General features: G+C 33.4%; 5 protein-coding genes and 2 non-coding genes across 10 annotated transcripts in view; 3 read left to right on the forward strand and 4 right to left on the reverse strand.

Annotated features, from left to right (window-relative positions):
- The window catches only part of LOC107462237 (ras-related protein RABA1f), a 2,089-nt gene extending 1,341 nt beyond the window's left edge, over positions 1-748 (reverse strand). The window contains exon 1 of the mRNA XM_016080811.3: positions 292-748. Coding sequence (XP_015936297.1) covers positions 292-515 — 224 coding nt within the window. The 5' untranslated portion in view covers positions 516-748. The remainder of the gene's footprint in view (positions 1-291) is intronic.
- A 2,797-nt stretch (positions 749-3,545) lies between these two features.
- Positions 3,546-8,867, reverse strand: LOC107462207 (rac-like GTP-binding protein RAC2; the record flags this gene model as incomplete). Its single annotated transcript, XM_052253352.1, has 6 exons — positions 3,546-3,640; positions 7,778-7,853; positions 8,292-8,357; positions 8,446-8,510; positions 8,593-8,668; positions 8,778-8,867. Coding segments are annotated over 6 exons (468 nt in total), but the record flags the coding sequence as incomplete, so codon positions are not given.
- TRNAR-CCU (transfer RNA arginine (anticodon CCU)) lies at positions 5,679-5,751 on the reverse strand. The gene has a single exon. It is a non-coding gene; the product is annotated as a tRNA-Arg (tRNA).
- A 194-nt stretch (positions 8,868-9,061) lies between the features above and the next one.
- On the reverse strand, positions 9,062-9,134 carry TRNAA-UGC (transfer RNA alanine (anticodon UGC)). Its single transcript has one exon. It is a non-coding gene; the product is annotated as a tRNA-Ala (tRNA).
- A 595-nt stretch (positions 9,135-9,729) lies between these two features.
- On the forward strand, positions 9,730-12,566 carry LOC127739707 (uncharacterized). Its single transcript, XM_052253353.1, has 3 exons — positions 9,730-9,744; positions 9,951-10,576; positions 12,433-12,566. Exons 1-3 carry the CDS (start codon positions 9,730-9,732, stop codon positions 12,506-12,508), a joined length of 717 nt encoding a protein of 238 aa, XP_052109313.1. The 3' UTR covers positions 12,509-12,566.
- Positions 10,350-13,913, forward strand: LOC107462248 (pentatricopeptide repeat-containing protein At1g06270). Of its 4 annotated transcripts, none has more exons than XR_008002228.1 (3): positions 10,350-10,484; positions 12,580-12,674; positions 13,345-13,485. XR_008002228.1 is itself a non-coding variant. In XM_052253485.1 (3 exons), exon 3 carries the CDS (start codon positions 12,795-12,797, stop codon positions 13,824-13,826), a length of 1,032 nt encoding a protein of 343 aa, XP_052109445.1. In that variant the 5' UTR covers positions 10,350-10,484; positions 12,580-12,674; positions 12,741-12,794; the 3' UTR covers positions 13,827-13,913. The 4 variants fall into 4 exon arrangements, 3 of the variants coding, with proteins under 3 accessions (XP_052109445.1, XP_020985043.1, XP_052109446.1); XM_052253485.1 differs by having other exon boundaries at positions 12,741-13,913; XM_021129384.2 differs by having other exon boundaries at positions 12,580-13,913.
- On the forward strand, positions 12,795-13,826 carry LOC127739604 (pentatricopeptide repeat-containing protein At1g06270). The gene has a single exon (XM_021129387.2). It carries the CDS (start codon positions 12,795-12,797, stop codon positions 13,824-13,826), a length of 1,032 nt encoding a protein of 343 aa, XP_020985046.2.
- Positions 13,914-18,101: the final 4,188 nt, after the last annotated feature.

An 18,101-nucleotide genomic window follows, 5' to 3' on the forward strand; every position in this document is an offset into this window, starting at 1 on the left:
ACTATCCATCAAAACCATATCATTAAAGCATAAAGAGAAAGAACTAGCACCATCATTGGCAGTCACTAATCAATCCTACTCCAGATTTCAGAATCCCCTGTTTCGTTGATCAGTGCCCAGATCATCAAGATCAAACCCAACAATACCTCTAAACATAACAAGATCACTCATTTTCGAAATTTACTCAATTCAATTCATCATCGGGAAACAAATCTTACACATAGCATTGAGCAAAAACAAAAATCAAAAAGAGAAGAAGAAAGATCATGAATTGAGGAAAAAAGAAAAGACCTTTCTTGGCCAGCAGTGTCCCAAATCTGAGCCTTGACGATCTTGTCGTGAACATGGACGGTTCGGGTGGCGAACTCGACGCCAATGGTGGACTTTGAGTCCAAGGTGAACTCGTTCTTGGTGAACCTGGACAACAGGTTCGACTTCCCAACGCCTGAGTCTCCGATCAGCACCACCTTGTACAAGTAGTCGTACTCTTCCTCTGCTTTGTAAGCGCTACCCATTCTTTTGAAGAACTAAAAGATTTCGATTGGAGTTTGAATTGTGAGTGTTCTTGCCTTTGTTTGTGGTGATCGAAAATTCAGCGTGGGGTTTCTTTCTCTCTTGATTGTTGTTAAGGGCCGTTGAGTTTGGTGCTGTTCAGGGTTTAAAGCTTGAAACTTTTTTGAATTTGTAGTTGAATTGTAGAAGACAGTACACGGAGAGAGAGAGAATGAAGAAAGGCGCGTATTGAAGAAGAGAGGGAGAAGCCTTCAAAGCTCAAATGATGAATGATCTCCTTATTTAATACTATTTTATTTTCTTTGGTAAAATGATCATTAATAAATTAATAATTAACAATCATAATATTAATAAAGTAATGATGCTGTCAAGTGGGGGATTTGTTGCTTTGTTTGCGTCTCTTGTTGTACTATTCCTTCAACATCAAGATTCAAGGAAATCAATGTTACTTATCTAAATGATAAAAGTAGAAAAAATATATTGGGCAAAATAAAAAGTAAAAATTGCCCCCAAAATAAGAAACTTGAAAATGGATTTGTGTGATTATTTTGGGTATGCAATAAATTTTGAAAAGTGTTAAATTGCATGTGAGATTAGAGAAGAACACATGACCAGAGAAGGAGAGAAGAAATTAGGTAATGAAACTTGTATTAATGAAGAGTCTCAAAGAATACAAGCTTTATGACTATCTATTTATAGCTACACTAACTGTCACGCTAACTAATTCTGTACACCTCACTAACTAACTCTGTACAGCTTACCAACTATACAACTAATTGACATTAAATAACAGTAGTGGCAATAATGATATCAAGTAACACCCTCTCGTAAGTTTGCATTGTTGGAAAAAAAAGGTTCAACAATTAAATCTTAGAATATGCAGCATGAAAGGGACCGGAGCAAAAGACTTTGTAAGAATATCTGCTGCTTGATTGTGGGTTGAAATGGGGAGAAAGTGGATAAGCTTTTCTTGTAGCTTGTCACGAACTGTGTGGCAATCAATTTCTATATGCTTTGTCTGCTCGTGAAATACAGGATTAGTGGCAAAATAGATTGTTGAATTGCTTCACAGTATATATATTGGTTTTTGAATTGGAGTACCAAGATTATGGAGAACATAGCTTAACCACTGAGCTTCTCGGGTTGCCAATGCCAAAACTCGATATTCAGCTTCAGAAAAGAAGGTTGCAACTGTAAGTTATTTCTTGCTTTTCCATGTTACCAAAGAGGGTCCCAGGTAGAAACAATATGCAAAAGTAGACCTGCGAGAATCAAGGCACCCGGCCCAATCAGAATCCGAGAAACCGGTGAGGTATAAGTCCGACTTTGCCGAGAAGAAGAGACCTGTAGCTAGGGATCCCTTCACATAGCGCAGTACTCGATGAGCTGCCTTTAAATGTCATTATTCCATAAAATACTTTGATATATGTCAGGGCTCAAGGAGAGATTAATCCAGGCAACTACATACATGTTGCATTGTTGTCATGCCTTAAAATTTGGATCCGTTCTCTCAGGCTTCAAAATCGTACCATTAACAAATTCGAATTTGTTTTTAGAATAAAGTGCATTCATCATAGCTTTGCTCCATGCACTATAATTCGAACCAGTAAGTGTGACATTGGTGATAGGTATACCTGGATTTTCAGACGGCAAAATGTAGTAAGGACTTGAAAGATCTTGATTCAGATTTGTCTTGTTGAGATAACTCTGGATCTGTGCAACTTGACTGAAGAATGCCACAAACTGCTGAGCATCCATCGCACCAACACCTCCAGATCCAGATCCGCTTCCTGATTTCTCAGCCATAAGTGCAAGTTTCACGTCGGGTTAACCAATTGACTCGTAACCTTTTTCTCTCAATCTCGTTGATCGGAACACTTTGTTACGTCACCGTAAAGAAAGGTGAGTTATGAAGCTCTCATCAAATACTGTTGTGCGAGTTCGAGAGAGAAGAAGAAAAGAAAATAGACGAAGAAATGAAGAATGAGAGGAGATCAATCGAAGAGGAGAGTTTCAGATCGAATAGAGGAAGGCAATTCCAGATCTGATTAAAGAAATGAAGAATGAGAGGAGATCAATCGAAGAGGAGAGTTTCAGGTCTGATCGAGGAAGGCAGAGAAGAATAGAGAAATTGCGTTATCTGTGAAGCTGGACTCTTCAAATTTTCTCAAATCACGCCAAATGATCGTGAATCAGAGAACAAGCTATCTATTCTTCAATCTACAATCTTCATGTCCCTCCATTCACGCTCACCGCACCATGTTAAATTGCATGTGAGATTGGAGAAGAACACATGATTAGAGAATGAAAAAAGAAATTAAGTAATGAAACTTGCATTAATGAAAAATCTGAAAGAATACAAGCTTTATGACTATCTATTTATAGCTATACTAACTATTACGCTAACTAAATCTGTACACCTCACTAACTAATTCTGTATAGCTTACGAACTATACAACTAACTGATATTAAATAATAGTAATGGTAATAATGATATCAAGTAACAAAAAGAAGGACAAAAGAAAAAAGAGAAGGATATACAAATGCATAATGCTCTAAATGCTTAACTAAAAGAATCCTCTATATCTATTAATATTGATTTTTTTTTCCGCTTGAGAGGAGAGAAAAGGAGGGAGTTAGATTCTTCAAAGTGAATAAATTTGGAAAATGATAAAGTGAGGGGACAATTAATTATCTAAAAATATTATTTGTACATAAAAAAGTTATTAAAATTAATTTTTATATATTTATATATGAATATATTATGTTGTTTAACTCATTTTTAATATGTATTTTATACTGTAATTACTTTTTACTTTTTGTGTACACTTAACATAGTTATTAATTATTATTAGGGATTTTTTTAATACAAATGAATCTCACAACATAATTCAAGTGTGATTATCTATTATTTCATCACTTTATAATTCTCTTTATTTTAGAACAAATAAAGTTTATTGGAGAGTACTTCACTTGAAACCCTTATAGAAAGAGATGTCTTGAATTAACCAAGTAAAAGAAAATGTACCTTTTTACGTTTTAACATACTTATATCCAATAAATAAATTAGCTTTTAGTTGAATTATTTTAACATACTTGTATCCAATAATATTACAATTTTTTGTTGATTAAGAAGTTATCCATCTTCATTCTTCAACAATATGACTAGTTGCATATTGAGACTTAGAATTACTAAAATGGATATACCTCTCTAACAGTTTTTTTTTTCCTTTTTACATTTTGCCAAGAATTAAGCTTATAACAAAGTGTTCTAAAAAATATACCATTTGCTAACTCTGTCAAATCTAGTTGGTTGGCAAGACACATTTTAAGTAGGGAAATACTATGTCATATCATTCATTCTCAGAGTTAAACCCAAAATGGTCCCTGAGATTGGCGTTTTGCACTGAAATCATTCCTGAGATTCTAATTGCACCAATTACGTCTCTGAGATTGAAAAAAATGCACTATAGTAGTCCCTGACCCATTTTCCATTAACGACATGATGACATGACACAATGACGTGGACTGTAAGTGACACGTGTCACTTCATGATTTGGCCACATGTAATGGTAGGATGATGTGGTGACCAGTGACACGTGGCATGCTGACGTGGATAGTTGTGCCACGTGTCACAATGTTATTTGGCCACGTGTCCATTAGTGCCACGTGTCGCAACAGTATTCGTCCACGTGTCGTCCATTATGCCATCGTTGTATATGCACCAAATTAGTCCCTCACTTTGCATTAAGTGACTCATTTTAGTCCCTGAAATTGAATGTCGTGCACCAAACTAATCCCTTCACCAATTTTTTCTCATTTTTTTTAAATTTAAAATTTTAATATCTTGGATACACTAATTTCAATTCTATTTTTTCAAATATCGTTTAAATACAAGTGCTTTTATACAAAAATTTAAGATTTTAGTTTTAATTATATAATTTTTTAATAATTTAATATTGGTAAATTTTGTAATATATAAGTATGTTATTATAAAAAAATAATTATATGATTGATTAGACACATTTTTTCATAAAAAAACATGTGTTTTTAACAAAAAATTAATAATTAAAATAAATATTTTTTTCTTATGAAATACACATTTTCGTTATGTATAAATGAGCTAGATTGATGGCACTTCAACCACCCTCACTACCACTTTTGATCTCTGCAATCTAGACGAAAGAGGTCGGAGATGATAATAAAAGAAGCTTGAAATGCCTTCACGTAAACTCCAAGACGGCAGCTATTAGAGGTATCCGCAAGAAAAAAAATATTTTATAAAAGTACTGAAAGAGGTTGGAGATGGTAGTGAAAATGCTTGAAAAGCCTTCACATTAACTCCAAGTCGGCAATTAGGATATTCGCAAGAGAAAAAACATTTTATAAAAATACTTTTATTCGAAGAACGTGTGAAAAAATAGAATTGAAATTAATGCATTCAAAAATATTGAGAATTTTGAATTTATAGAAAAAAAAAGAGAAAAAATTGGTGAAGGGACTAGTTTGGTGCACGACATTCAATTTCAGGAACTAAAATGAGTCACTTAATGCAAAGTGAGGGACTAATTTGATGCATATACAACGATGGCATAATGGATGACACGTGGACGCATACTGTTGCGACACGTGGCACTACTGGACACGTGGCCAAATAACATTGTGACACGTGGCACAACTATCCACGTCAGCATGCCACGTGTCACTGGTCACCACATCATCCTACCATTACACGTGGCCAAATCATGAAGTGACACATGTCACTTACAGTCCACGTCATCATGCCATGTCATCACGTCGTTAACTACTATGATACATTTTTTTTAATCTCAGGGACATAATTTGTGCAATTACAAAATGTCAATCTCAGGACCATTTTAGGGTTTAACTCTTCATTCTCATTATCATACTTCATTTATAATGCAAATGCTATATTATTTGATACTAATATATCGTGTGACAATTTGCTAGACGGAAAAGAAAATGTCTGGTCATCGCTATATTAAGGCTGCGATTAAGCCAAAGAATGTTCAATTTGTGTAAGGTGTGAACACAAATAAAAAAACATTGACAATTTGCTAGACGGAAAAGAAAATGTCTGGTCATCGCTATATTAAGGCTGCGATTAAGTCAAAGAATGTTACATTTTATTCTGTATATATAAACGCGCCAGGTAGGGGTCGAACCTACGACTTTCTACTTAGGAAACAAACGCTCTATCCACTGAGCTACAGGCGCTTCTATAATAGCATCTTTGATATTATTTTCTTGATCACATTTCAATAAAGAGGAGATGATGTTTACGTATTTGGAGCAAGTTTCGGTGTCTGCCATATCGGCTTTAAAAGTACCAATATCTCTCTTAATTATTCTTTCGGTGTGTCTTAATATTCATTTATCATTAGATATTGAATATTGATATCCTTTTAAGATATTGAGAGTATTATAGAACAAAAATTAAAGATTTTGACGCTTAAGTTAGAAGAATTTTAGAAGTAAAGGTTAGGTTTATGTGAATGTGTATGAAGTGACCAAAATCATATTTAACAAGGTAAAAATTCAGGTGGAGTTAATTTTACGTAAAATTGATATTTGAGAGATGTTAGATAAAAATTTAGTCAAATCGGTCAAATCATTTAACAACTCTCAAATATCAACTTTACGTGAAGTCGATTTCCACCATTTGTAAGAAGGTTGTATATGGTGGAAACAAAGTTCAAATATGATGAAATTCTATTTAATAAGTCGTTAGATTATTCTCAGGTCCTTAATCCTATGTGGTTTGGGCTGTGACCTGTGAGTTAGACAACTTTTATAGGTTGATTTGATTAGCTGATGGATTCGAGCTCATAGGAACATCCAAATAGATAACTTTATTATAGAATATTTAATTCTTTATTGGACATCAATGGATCAAATTAGAATCGAAATGCATTAAGGGCTAGTTATTTTCACAAACTCTACGTTCGACCATTTATCCTATCTATATATGATGTGAAATTCCGGGATTAGATCCTTTTATTTATTTATTTTTTCAGTTGAGAAGGTATTCTTATCATATATTTTATATGTGAAACAAAAAAAATGAAGGATAAAATATTAAAGAGTTAAATATTATACTTTACATCTTTAATTGAAAAAAAAGAGAAAATTTATTTTGGTAAAAAAAAAGATGTTAGAAAATCATTAGAATTTATTATTTTTGGCTATTAATGTCTAAAAGTATGTTGTTAGACTATTAAATTAAAGGAATTAAAATAAAAAAATTGAGTTAATGATTAAATAATAACTAAAAACAATAAATTTCATAAAAATTTCAGCTTTGTGACACAGACACTATCGTAATTCTTAATGGCCATTACGTGAGTCTTGTTAAACAGAAATTGACAAAACGTAATAATTTTGTAGGTTGCATATACATCATCTAAAATTTGATTGATGCTAATAATTGCGACAATAATTAACAGAATCACTTAAAAAATTTCTAGCTAAGAAAAACAAAAGTGTTGAGCAACATATATAGAAGTGATGAACTGAAGATGATGAAAGTATTGTATATATTTTTTATACGACAAAATTTGTCTTCAAAAAATGATAAAGACTAAAGAGTTCGTAATACGCGTTCAGGAAGAGTAATACAATCAAAGTAAAGAAATTTGAAAAGAGAGTTTCAAATTATTTTACATGATAGAGAATCAAACACGAACACCAATAATACAAAATAAAAGGATAAATAAGATAAGAATTGAAATTAAATAAAAAAGATATATTAAAATTGAAATAGAAACAAAAATGATAGATTGAAATTGAGTATAAAGAGAATCACTTTACTTTTACCTAATTTCTTGACGCAACAAGAAAGTGACTCCTTAACCTAACTTCGCCATAGTTTGGGAATTGAATCGAAGGGATTCCTCAACTTTCTATCAAATTCTCCGATGCAACAAGAGAGGGACTCCTCAACCTCAATTGTCCACACCATAGTTTCATTACGAAACCAAAAAGGTTTAGAAACCTCTAAATCATTCTATACTACGACTACAATAGTTAATGAGGTATTTATAACATTTTATTAGGTTAAAACAAAGAAAAACTCTAAAACCCATAGACATAAGGTCCAATAGTAATTATATAAACAAAATCAAAATATATTAAATAAAATATTCTAAAAATGTAAACTAAAATATATTCTAAATAACTCTTGAACTCTTCATATCACGAATATTTGAAACACGTATCAACCAATTAAAGAAAAATGGATGATCTTGTCTTCCTTTTTTTCTTTGGTTTGGCGGCTGCAAAACAACCTTGATTGCAGCATCAAATACGACCTTCACATTCTGAAATATTGCAACAATGACATAAAATTATGCTAATGTTAAAAAGTTATTAGTTTATACATATATTCTCAAGTTTGTAATACAAAATCAATATCCCTTCGTATGATGAATATATCTGTGATGAATTATTTTCATACATGCATTCAGTGACTTGAAAGAAAAAATAGAATAGGATTGGCATTCAGTCCATGTTAAAATTACAAAGGATTTCAAAATTAACATTTAAAGCGAAAAAAAAAAGTATTAAATATATATAAGGAAAAGTCTAGGGGACCAGCAGTTTTATTGAATTTTGGCCAGCATGTAACCAGCAGAGAAAGGTGAGCCATTGGATGAAATTTCACACCAATCTCACACCATCAAATCATCATTGATGGCTAGTTGATGGCTAACAATCACAAAAATTGCTGGCCCCCTAGCATTGCTCTATATATAAACCTGTTGAGTCTTTGAGCTGCATTCTATGTATACAGCAACACCAATTGCCTTCTTCAGCTCTTCTCCCTGTCCAAAATATTTTAAAAAATTTAATAGTTATTAAAGGAGAAACAAATTTAACAAATAATGAATTTTATTTAGAAAATTGACTTACTTGGGAAGTAGTTATAGGTGTAATTTCAGGATGATCAATCAAATAGTTCCTGTCTTCTATTAAATCTGTAACCAATTATAATTATTGAATTACTTGCAACATAATATAGATAAAAAATTATCAAGTATTTCAATGATCTTATGATACCAAGTTTTGTTCCTACAAGAACAATTGGCACAGTTGGAGCATAATGTATTAGTTCAGGAATCGCAAAAAAATTAGCCTAATATCAGATTCTGTTTTTTGGAATTCTAACATGCCATATATACAATATAATATAATATCATATAGTAATTAAGGTAGACATATTGGGCATTTTGGGAATAAATAACCTTCTTAGAGATATTTTCATAGCTGGCTCTGCTGAGAAGGGAAAATGCAAGCAAGAACACATCTGCTGCTCTGTAACTCAAAGGCCTAATTTGTTATAATCCAATAATAACTAAACATAAAGACAACTCTGCATGTGAGCTTAGACCATAGTAATATATTAGGAATCATAATCCTAAAGAAATATAAAAATAAGCAAAAGAGAGTGGTTTTATAAGGAAGAGTGAATAATTGTGTGTTTTAATTATAATTCTTTTGAATAACATTCAAAATAAATAATCTGTTGTGGAGATGCGGGGGATCGAACCCCGTGCCTCTCGCATGCAAAGCGAGCGCTCTACCATTTGAGCTACATCCCCATGTTGGCATGTAAGAGTTCATAAGACCTCTTAACGAAATAAGAATGATCACAGCCCTAAGTGAAAGAGAACATAATGCATCACTGCTTCTTGTTGCGCGCCTCGCCTCGCCTCAGCCGCCCCCTCCCCTTTCCCCAAGCTCACTGCATGTACGCATTAACCAATAGCCACTGTTAATTTCATTTTTTTTTAAATTGAAATTCTGCAATAACCAAGTTAATTGAAAAAAATTATTTTGAAAAAATTAAATTAAAGTCTGATTATAAATTGTATCGTTATGCATTTAGGATTAAAAAAGGTCATGAATGCTCAATGGTTTCTTTGATTTTGAATATCTTTTATGCAGTACTTGGAGGAGCTTCTGGGATCAACCCTCTTTTGTGGGGTTGCCTGTTGTGTAAGCATAGTTATGCTTGTCGAGGTAATTTTATCTCCCTGTTTAGTTTAGTGCATATGAGTTTTCTAATAATTGGTAATAAAGCTGTTTTTTTATGTTACTGAATATATAGTGACATTATTAAATTTTTTGATAATTAAAGATAAAAAAATATGTGAATTATTCGTTATAGATTTTTAATTGATGCATTTCCTAGTCATGAAAATATTATTGGTAAGGTAAATGGAAAAAAATGGAGAACAATTTTTTAGGTTGGGGACTATTATCAACATACTTTAGTTTTTCACTTATATTCATGGTTTTAAAAATTGGACTGGATCAATCGGTCGAACCGATTCAATTGCAAACCAACAACATTAACAGTCCAGTCAAGTATGTAAAACTGTTGATCAGAAAATCGGTGAAACACCGTTGAATAGGACGAGAACCGGCCGGTCGGACCAAATCAGAACCTGGCCGGTTTACAGAAAAACGGAAGCTCCTCATTCGCCCTTTCTCCCTTTCTTTCTTTCATTCAGAAAGAGATCACGCAAACCCAGCCAAAAAACTACACCACCGCCGCAAGGAGTGGCATACTGCCGCCGTCCGTCGCACTCAAAGTTCGCCATCCGTCCGTCTATCTAGCTTCCCTCGTGCTCCAAGTCTTCAACCCCTGTTCGTTGTCACCGATCGCGGCTGCTTCCTCGAGCTCGGCGTCCGTCGTCTTTGTCTGTTCAGCCGCGCTTTCGTCGCCGTTTGTTTGCCGTTCAAGTTCGCGTCTTCGTTCAGCTGTCGTCTTCGTTCGCGTTCTTCGCGGTTCACGTTCGCTCGGCGTTCACCGTTCGCGTTCACTCGCCGCTCACCGTTCGAGTTCGCATTCGCGTTCGTCTGGAAGCCACGCTGCTCTGCTTCAAACTCTGCGACCAACCCGCGCGCTCCACCTAGCCGTCGAACTGCTCTCTTTTGTCGCCGCCGTGAGTTCCCTAAACCCGCCACCAGACAATACACTCACACAACACCAATACTCTGCTTCAAACTCTGCAACTTCTGATTTCTATTACAATAAGTAACTATTTGATTTGGTAGTGGTTTGGATTTTTTGATAGACTGAATTCAAGTTACAATAGTTATGTTCTCTTCTCTATCGTATTGATATTAAGCTTTGAATTCTCTTATTTCGTTTTAATTTTACCGCACTCAACATGTTTGATGAAATGCTTTAACCATATTTCTGGTTGGTTTTATAATTTCTAGCTTTTAGAAACTTAGTAAGTTGATTGCATGTGGAATTAGAATAATTGGATCTTAGTAATTAGGAAATTTTAGCTGCACAAATAGCATCTTTGCAGAAAACATATTAGCATGATGATTCCACTTGCATTAGTGTTCTTCTGGTAAATCTTAACTGTTATTGTGAACTTGTTAATTTCCCAATTGTTCTTATGTTGTTGTTCTGTTGTTCTTCTGTTATTTTTATTTTTTTTTGTTGTGATTTTCTGTTCTTGAACTTGTTAAGTTGATAATTTGCTAAATTGTTGGGCTGCTGTTGTTTTAATTTGCTAATAGGTTTCTGTGATTTAATTTGTTGGATTTTCTATTCAGGTCTTGTTCTTGATCATTTGCTAAATTGTTGTTGTGTATTTATTGTTGTCTTTGAGATTATTGCTTGATATTGGTTATCATTGATTTATTATATGCTTCATGTTTTTATTGTTTTCTTCTTCTGAAGGAAAAAAAAAATTCTGTTTTCATTGTTTTGTTGATTGTTTGTTTTGTTTCAGAAATCAATTTTTTGTGATCAATGCTCAAACTCTGAATGTTGTTCTGTTTTGTTTTAAGGCTGTGTTTGGAAGAGGTGATGATTTATGAGTATTGTTTTTTTTTTTTTTTATTTTATTCAAGGCTGTGTTGTGTTCAATTTTCATTTTGTAGAAAATTCTGAGGTATATAAGAATTAAGAAGGAAAACTATTTCAATGGTATTACTCTGTTGATTCTGGTCTGCTACAAGCTTGAACATAGAATTGAAGAGAGAAACCCTTTATTATTTCATCATTGGCCTATTTTTGGCATTGCATATTATTGTAGTTTGTTTATTTATAGAACTAGTTGTTTATGATCTCCTTTTGAAGTAAAAAAATGCTGTAGAAGAGTGTTTAGAACCAGTTGCTCTATTCATTGAATTTTTATAGAATCAGCTGTTGTTTATTATAAAATGATTTTCGGTTGAACCACAGTTGAACTAGTTGAATCAGTAAACCAGTAACTAGACAGTAAACTAGTGACTAGAGCGGTTCGATAACCGGTCCGGTTTTCAGAACCTTGCTTATACTTGATTTGTTGAGTCCAAATTCTAGCAAAATATCTGACTCTTGGTATATGGATCTGTTCTTGCAAATTGATGAGTTGGAACTTGTATAAGATAAATTTGTATCAATGTTCAACTCTGCATTTTAAGTTCCATTGGCAGCAAGTTGTTTTTCATTCTTTTTTAGTTTAGGATTTATAGAGACCCGGTTTTATTGTAGTCGAAAGTAATGAGGTTTCATCGGCTCTAGAACCAGGTAAGGGTCTTGGACCCAGTCAATATTTAGGGTTGTGTCTGGGCCCAGACAAATCTGGTTTCATCCGGTCCATGAACACCCCCTAGTGAGTAGCGATGCACTTTTTTTAAGACAAGTCCAAAGGTTCTTCCTTTAATTTACTTGCCTCCCTTGTGCAAGCAAAATGGATTTTTTATCTGTAATTCTTTTATTATTGAAAGGAGCTAAAATTAGTTTAGGTTAGTATGCAATGGCGTGGGAAATTGGTTGTTGTTGTTGTTGTTGTTGTTGTTTTGGTAATTTTTTATTGTTAGTTGGGATTATGAAAATACTATAATGTTTATTTGTTTGCCCTTATGTTTTTGATAAATTATTTTCAGGTGCGCCACTTGCAAATTATGCAAAATGGGATTTTGGAGGATGACCACTAATGATTATTTGATTTTGTATCGATGATGATGTTATATGACTTTATACACAAAAAGTGATTTTTCTTTGCCTAAGTGTTCTGATTTCTTTACTTTCAGCTGAATTATGATTAACACATGACCATGACTCAAAATCTATTTGGCTGCTCACCAAGTGTTTGCCAAAAGTCCTCTACGAACAGAGGAAAACAAAGGTGCTTTGTTATTAACTTCCATCTATTTGACTCAAATTATCTCCTTTTTTGACTAACTTCGAACAGGATTCATGTTTCTTGAGTCACAAGGTGCCTTGGGAGTATATTAATTCACCAAGAATGGTCATTGCAGTTACAATGCATAGGTTTCTTTTACCTTTTCACCCTCTTTTGAACCAGTGCCATTTGGTACGTTCGGTGTCATCACTGCAAAAGCTTGAGAAGGATATTAGAGCTGAAGTGGAAGCCAAAAACTATGTTAAAATCCCTGACCTTCTCATTCCCTTAGAGTCCTGCCATAGTTCAAAGAATAATCCTTTTTCTTTCTTTTCTTCATTTTCCCAGAACATGCAAGTGCAAGTTATTGATGAAATGTTGCAATCTTTTATACCTCTCAGACCTCGCTCTAAGCCTAAGATAGCCCTTTCCTTCTTGCTAACTTACACCCTCCAAAGTTCTCATCCGCTCCCAATTGCACTTGCTGTCCTACAACGGACTCTGCGTTCTGGCTGCTTTCCAGTTCCTCAGACACATGTTCTCCTCACTTCTGCTTGGTTGGATCACCGTTGTCTCTCTCATTCTGTAGCTAATGTTTTGCTTGAGATGCAGTCAATTGGATATCATCCTGACTGTGGGACTTGTAATTATCTACTATCGTCTCTTTGTGCAGTTGGTCAATTGGCAGAGGCAGTTAAAGTCTTGAATGGCATGGGTGGAGCAGGATGTATTCCCGATTTTAATAGTTATGGCATTGTAATTGGTGCAATAAGCAGAGCCAGAAAGACTGCTGAGGCAGTGGACTTGATGAAGCAAATGGTTGTGAAATATGGGTTGACTCCAGGACAGGGAACACTAGTGAAACTGTTTGCAGCATTGCGGGCAAACAGGGAGATATGGAAAGCTGTTGAGATGATTGAGTTACTGGAGAAAGAGGGTCACTCTGTTGAGTTCGAGAGTTATGAGGCAGTCATTGAAGGGTGCTTGGAGAAACATGAGTATGTTTTAGCTGGAAAGGTTGCAATGGGAATGACAGAAAGAGGTTTTATACCATATATCAAGTCCAGGCAGAAAATAATTGAAGGCCTAGCTAGCATAGGAGAGTGGAAGATAGCTTGTGCTGTGAGACAAAGATTCACATCACTAAAATCTTAGCTTTGAAATTATTTAGAATTGTCAAATAACAATTCTTGATGTTGAAGGAGTGACTACGTAATGCAATAAAATTATGGATTTTCAAAATCTATCGAGCTATAATCTTTGAAGTTAAAGCATGAAAAAAATGTAAGTATATATAACACAGCTGGATTTTCTTTGAGCTTTTGAATACATTCCATTATAGCATGACTTTTTAGCGATATTAGTCTCATAGGATTGTCTAAGAAAATGACTGACGTAGAAGTTTGTCGCAGAAATAAATGCACCATATTATTAACTGCTCTATGTCATGTCGTTTTTGCTCTAGTGTTACATTGTTTTTTCTTTTACTAGTTTTCACATTCAATACATGTAATTCATATAGAATCAATGGACTTAGATTTAGTTTATCTTTTCACTGGAATTGGTTAAGCTATCTTCTCTTTCATTTGTTGAAGTTTTGTTTACTTTTTTTATAATATTATAACTTCTCCTTCCCCCATTTTGTTCCTAACTTTTGGTCCCCAAAATGTTTCCTAATCTTCTTGCATGTTACTCAATTTCATATGATTGTTTCGAGGCCATAGTTGAACCCTTCTAAAGCTTTGTAATAATCTTCTTGAGCTAACATGTTTCATTCTATAATCACAGCCTGTCACTAGGCTACAATACTGCTTCATCTGTGATGACAGAATAGCTAGCATCCGTAGTAATGCCACAAGTCCCATCTTCGTCCATGGTTTCACGCTTCATCCTAATATAGCCAGCTTCGCCCCAGTTACTTGCCCATGAGTTTTCCTCTAGTCAATACTTGATAGTTGAAACCTTGTTCTCCATATCCAACTATAGTCACAGCATGATTTAGGTCCCTTCCACAATTTCCTGAAAAGACACTGCTTGAATAAAGTTGAAATGGCAAAACAGACTTCCCATTCTTCTCTATGTTGTGCATGTCTGGCCATGTCATTTCAGCCAACTTTCATATCTGCTGCTCAAGATTTTGTTTACTTCAGATGAATTATTCTTGTGGCTTTCAGAACATGCATTCGCAGTTATCCATAGATTGCACGCTACAAGGGCACAGGATTTTACTAATCTTCATGGCTTGTCTTAGTGCAAATTGGAGAACAAGAATCTGATTTGATTTGATTTGATTTTTACTATGAACAATCTGCTTTTATTCTTAAAGAATATAGAGGGTAAGACTCTTGTCTTTCTTAATGCTTTTATTGTTTACCCATTTCAATGCATGCTCATTCTTTTTAGAGGCATTGCGGCTGCATATTTATGTTCTTGTACCGATGGCTTTCAATTCTTATGCTTCTGAGTTTTAACAAAGCAAGGATTCTGTGTACATTTATTTTGCATGACCAAGAAACATAAGGTCTTGAACTTGCACAAGGGTATTCTTTTTCTTCCTCTAACTGAATTATGTCACCTTTCAGTGTTTTCATGGGTGTGAATTGACCGCTCTAGCCAAGTTTTACATGAGCAATGAGTAATAGATTTACTCACTCTGTATTAAAAGCTGTTTCACACACCTTCTATTATTGGATTTATTGCAACTTTATTCAAAGTGGGAGTCACATCCTATCCAATAAGGGTAATGATAAGGATGTGAGTAAAGTACAGTGCAAAAGGTTTCTATGACTAATGAAAAACAGATTCAAGTAGCATTATTTAAGTGGGAGATGGTATGCAATAATGTCAACATAATTTCAGAAATGTATATATAAAGATGCAGGGATAATGAATCAGTGATAGCTGTCTATCCCCGCTAACTTCATGCCAAAGCCAATGGCACATGGGTATTTTTTGTAAGCTCAATACAACATTGATTAACAACTTGGATTGTTTGAACTCTGCAATAATATACTCCATAGTATACTTAAGGATATGATTATCAGAATATTCTGTATAATCACTTGACAGTCTTTGTTAATAGTGAAGCAGCTGAAAGCTAGACTTGGAAACTTATTAATAGATATCAATTCTTGGATTAAGTTCATTTTTAAAGAAAAAGGGAAATTCCTTCATTAGAAAATTAAATTAATGGCATTTGGGTTCTTAAAATCAACATATTGAGAGACATAATTAGCCACCAAAAAAAGAAAATATTGAGAGTCATAATTAAACGTGGCTTTTTTTTTTTGGAAGGAAAATGCAAAATCGCAAACTATATTTGGGATTCTTCTCTTCTCAATCAATTAGTTGGGATTCTCTTCTTTGAGTTATTATTAGTTGAGATTCTTTTCTTCAAGATTGGTTGGAATTCATTAGCGAGAACTAAGTTACCCTTTTTTCTTTTTATCTCCAAAGTAGACAATATAATATGGCGAAACGAACAGATGTTGCAATCATGATTGGCATCATGATTGTGGATGATGAATTATTGTCAGTTCATTTTTCTTCCTTTTATTGAAAATTTGTGATTATGTTTTAAAATAAATTAGAAAATCAGAAAATAAAAATAAGAATGATCATAATTCATAATTGGCCAACGCCAACTGGCTCTAGTAATCCTTCTCTTATGGATGGGATTATAGTATTCTTATTCTTGTTCATTCTAAAAATAAATAAATATCTAATTCGAGTCTTGTATTTAAAAAAAAAAACACAATTTTTAACAAAAACTAAATGACAAAATGGCCTTTAATTATGTAATTTTTTTAGATATACTTATCTTTTTTCACCCAAAAATTATGATTGAGAACTGACGGAGGGCTTAAAAAATACACGGAAATGCAAGAGCTAGCTATACTAATCAAATAGCTAGATGCTACATATTAATTATATATGATATGAAATTCGTCCTTGAAGATGCTCTATTGGCAGGCACTTCACTATATTGATTATTTATATAATAAGATTCGGAATATAAATGATATACATAAAATATAATTATATATAGTTTATATGCACATCTCATGCAGTTAATGATGACATAGGAAGCTTTGTCAAACACTATTGGTCTTCAAATAATCAAAAAATTATTCGTATATCAAAATCAGTCACTAAAATTAACTACTAATATATTTATGTATAAGTATATATAATTTAATTTATTTTTAATATATATTTATATTTTAATATATTTTATATTAATAGCTAAATTTAGAGTACATGAAGCATTGTCGTAAAATAATACATTAATTGCGGTTAAGATAAGATGAATGGAAGAAGGTACCTCGAAACACAGGCACACGCAGAGAGAAAGAAAGAAAGAAAGCATATACCCTACATGTGGGAATGCTTTGAGAAGAAAGCAAAGAAAGAAACCACTTCACAGCTCATGTATCGTCTCAATTATTCCACTGCTTATCCTAATTACCAATCACTAATCCCATCAAGTGGGGCTGTCTTGTCTTACCTTTTGTCTTAAGACACGGTCTTTAAAATTTCATCAACAGTAACCTAACGTGATGTATGGCCACCTTATTTTTAGCAACATAATAAGACACATCTTTTTCTTTTCTCCAGTAACTTGTAATTACTTAATTATAGGCGGCATTGCAAGCCAACCATTTCCAATTTAAGATATTTTCTCCAACCTTTAATTAACACTCGAAGAATATTCAAGAATTTGTTAGTACTTAGTAAATTGATATGTGTAATAGTATAGGCTTTTGATATGACATACATACATACCTTGTTTGACTGTGTTATGTTAATGTTACACAAGCATATATATGCAGACCAAAATGTTGCACAAAATTAAAGCAATGTTGTTAAGATAAGGGATATGAAAAAGGGAGCAATGTGGAGTAGTAAAGAGAAGGTCACAAGGGGCACGTGGTGGATGATTCCTCCCACTAGCTAATAGCTATTAAATCTACTGGCGACTTTCAAGCAATACCGTTGAGGCTTCAGAGACCCCCCTCCCCTCCCTTCCACAGCTGTTTATAGCTGTCCAATCCCATGTGACATTCCACTCCCACTCCCACAACATTACACCATATCCTCTTTCATTTTTTTATATGCTATCTTTATTTAAGGATGAAAATTTATATCAAGTTATTTTTATATAAAGTTAGATATTTAAGAATTATTATATAATTTGATAAATTTGACTAAATTATTATCTAACAATGAATTTTTAACTATCAACCTCATATAAAAATAATTGTATGTGAATTTTTATCTTATTCAAATCCATAAATTAATAACATGCATATATTTATTACAATTATATTATGTACATAAAAAAACATTCATTCTTATATTGTTTTTATTTACATTTAGAAAAATTTGCACAAAAATATATAATTTATATTTATTAAAATTTATTCTCAT

Source organism: Arachis duranensis, chromosome 8 (genome assembly GCF_000817695.3).
Source record: "Arachis duranensis cultivar V14167 chromosome 8, aradu.V14167.gnm2.J7QH, whole genome shotgun sequence".
Taxonomy (NCBI): domain Eukaryota; kingdom Viridiplantae; phylum Streptophyta; class Magnoliopsida; order Fabales; family Fabaceae; genus Arachis; species Arachis duranensis.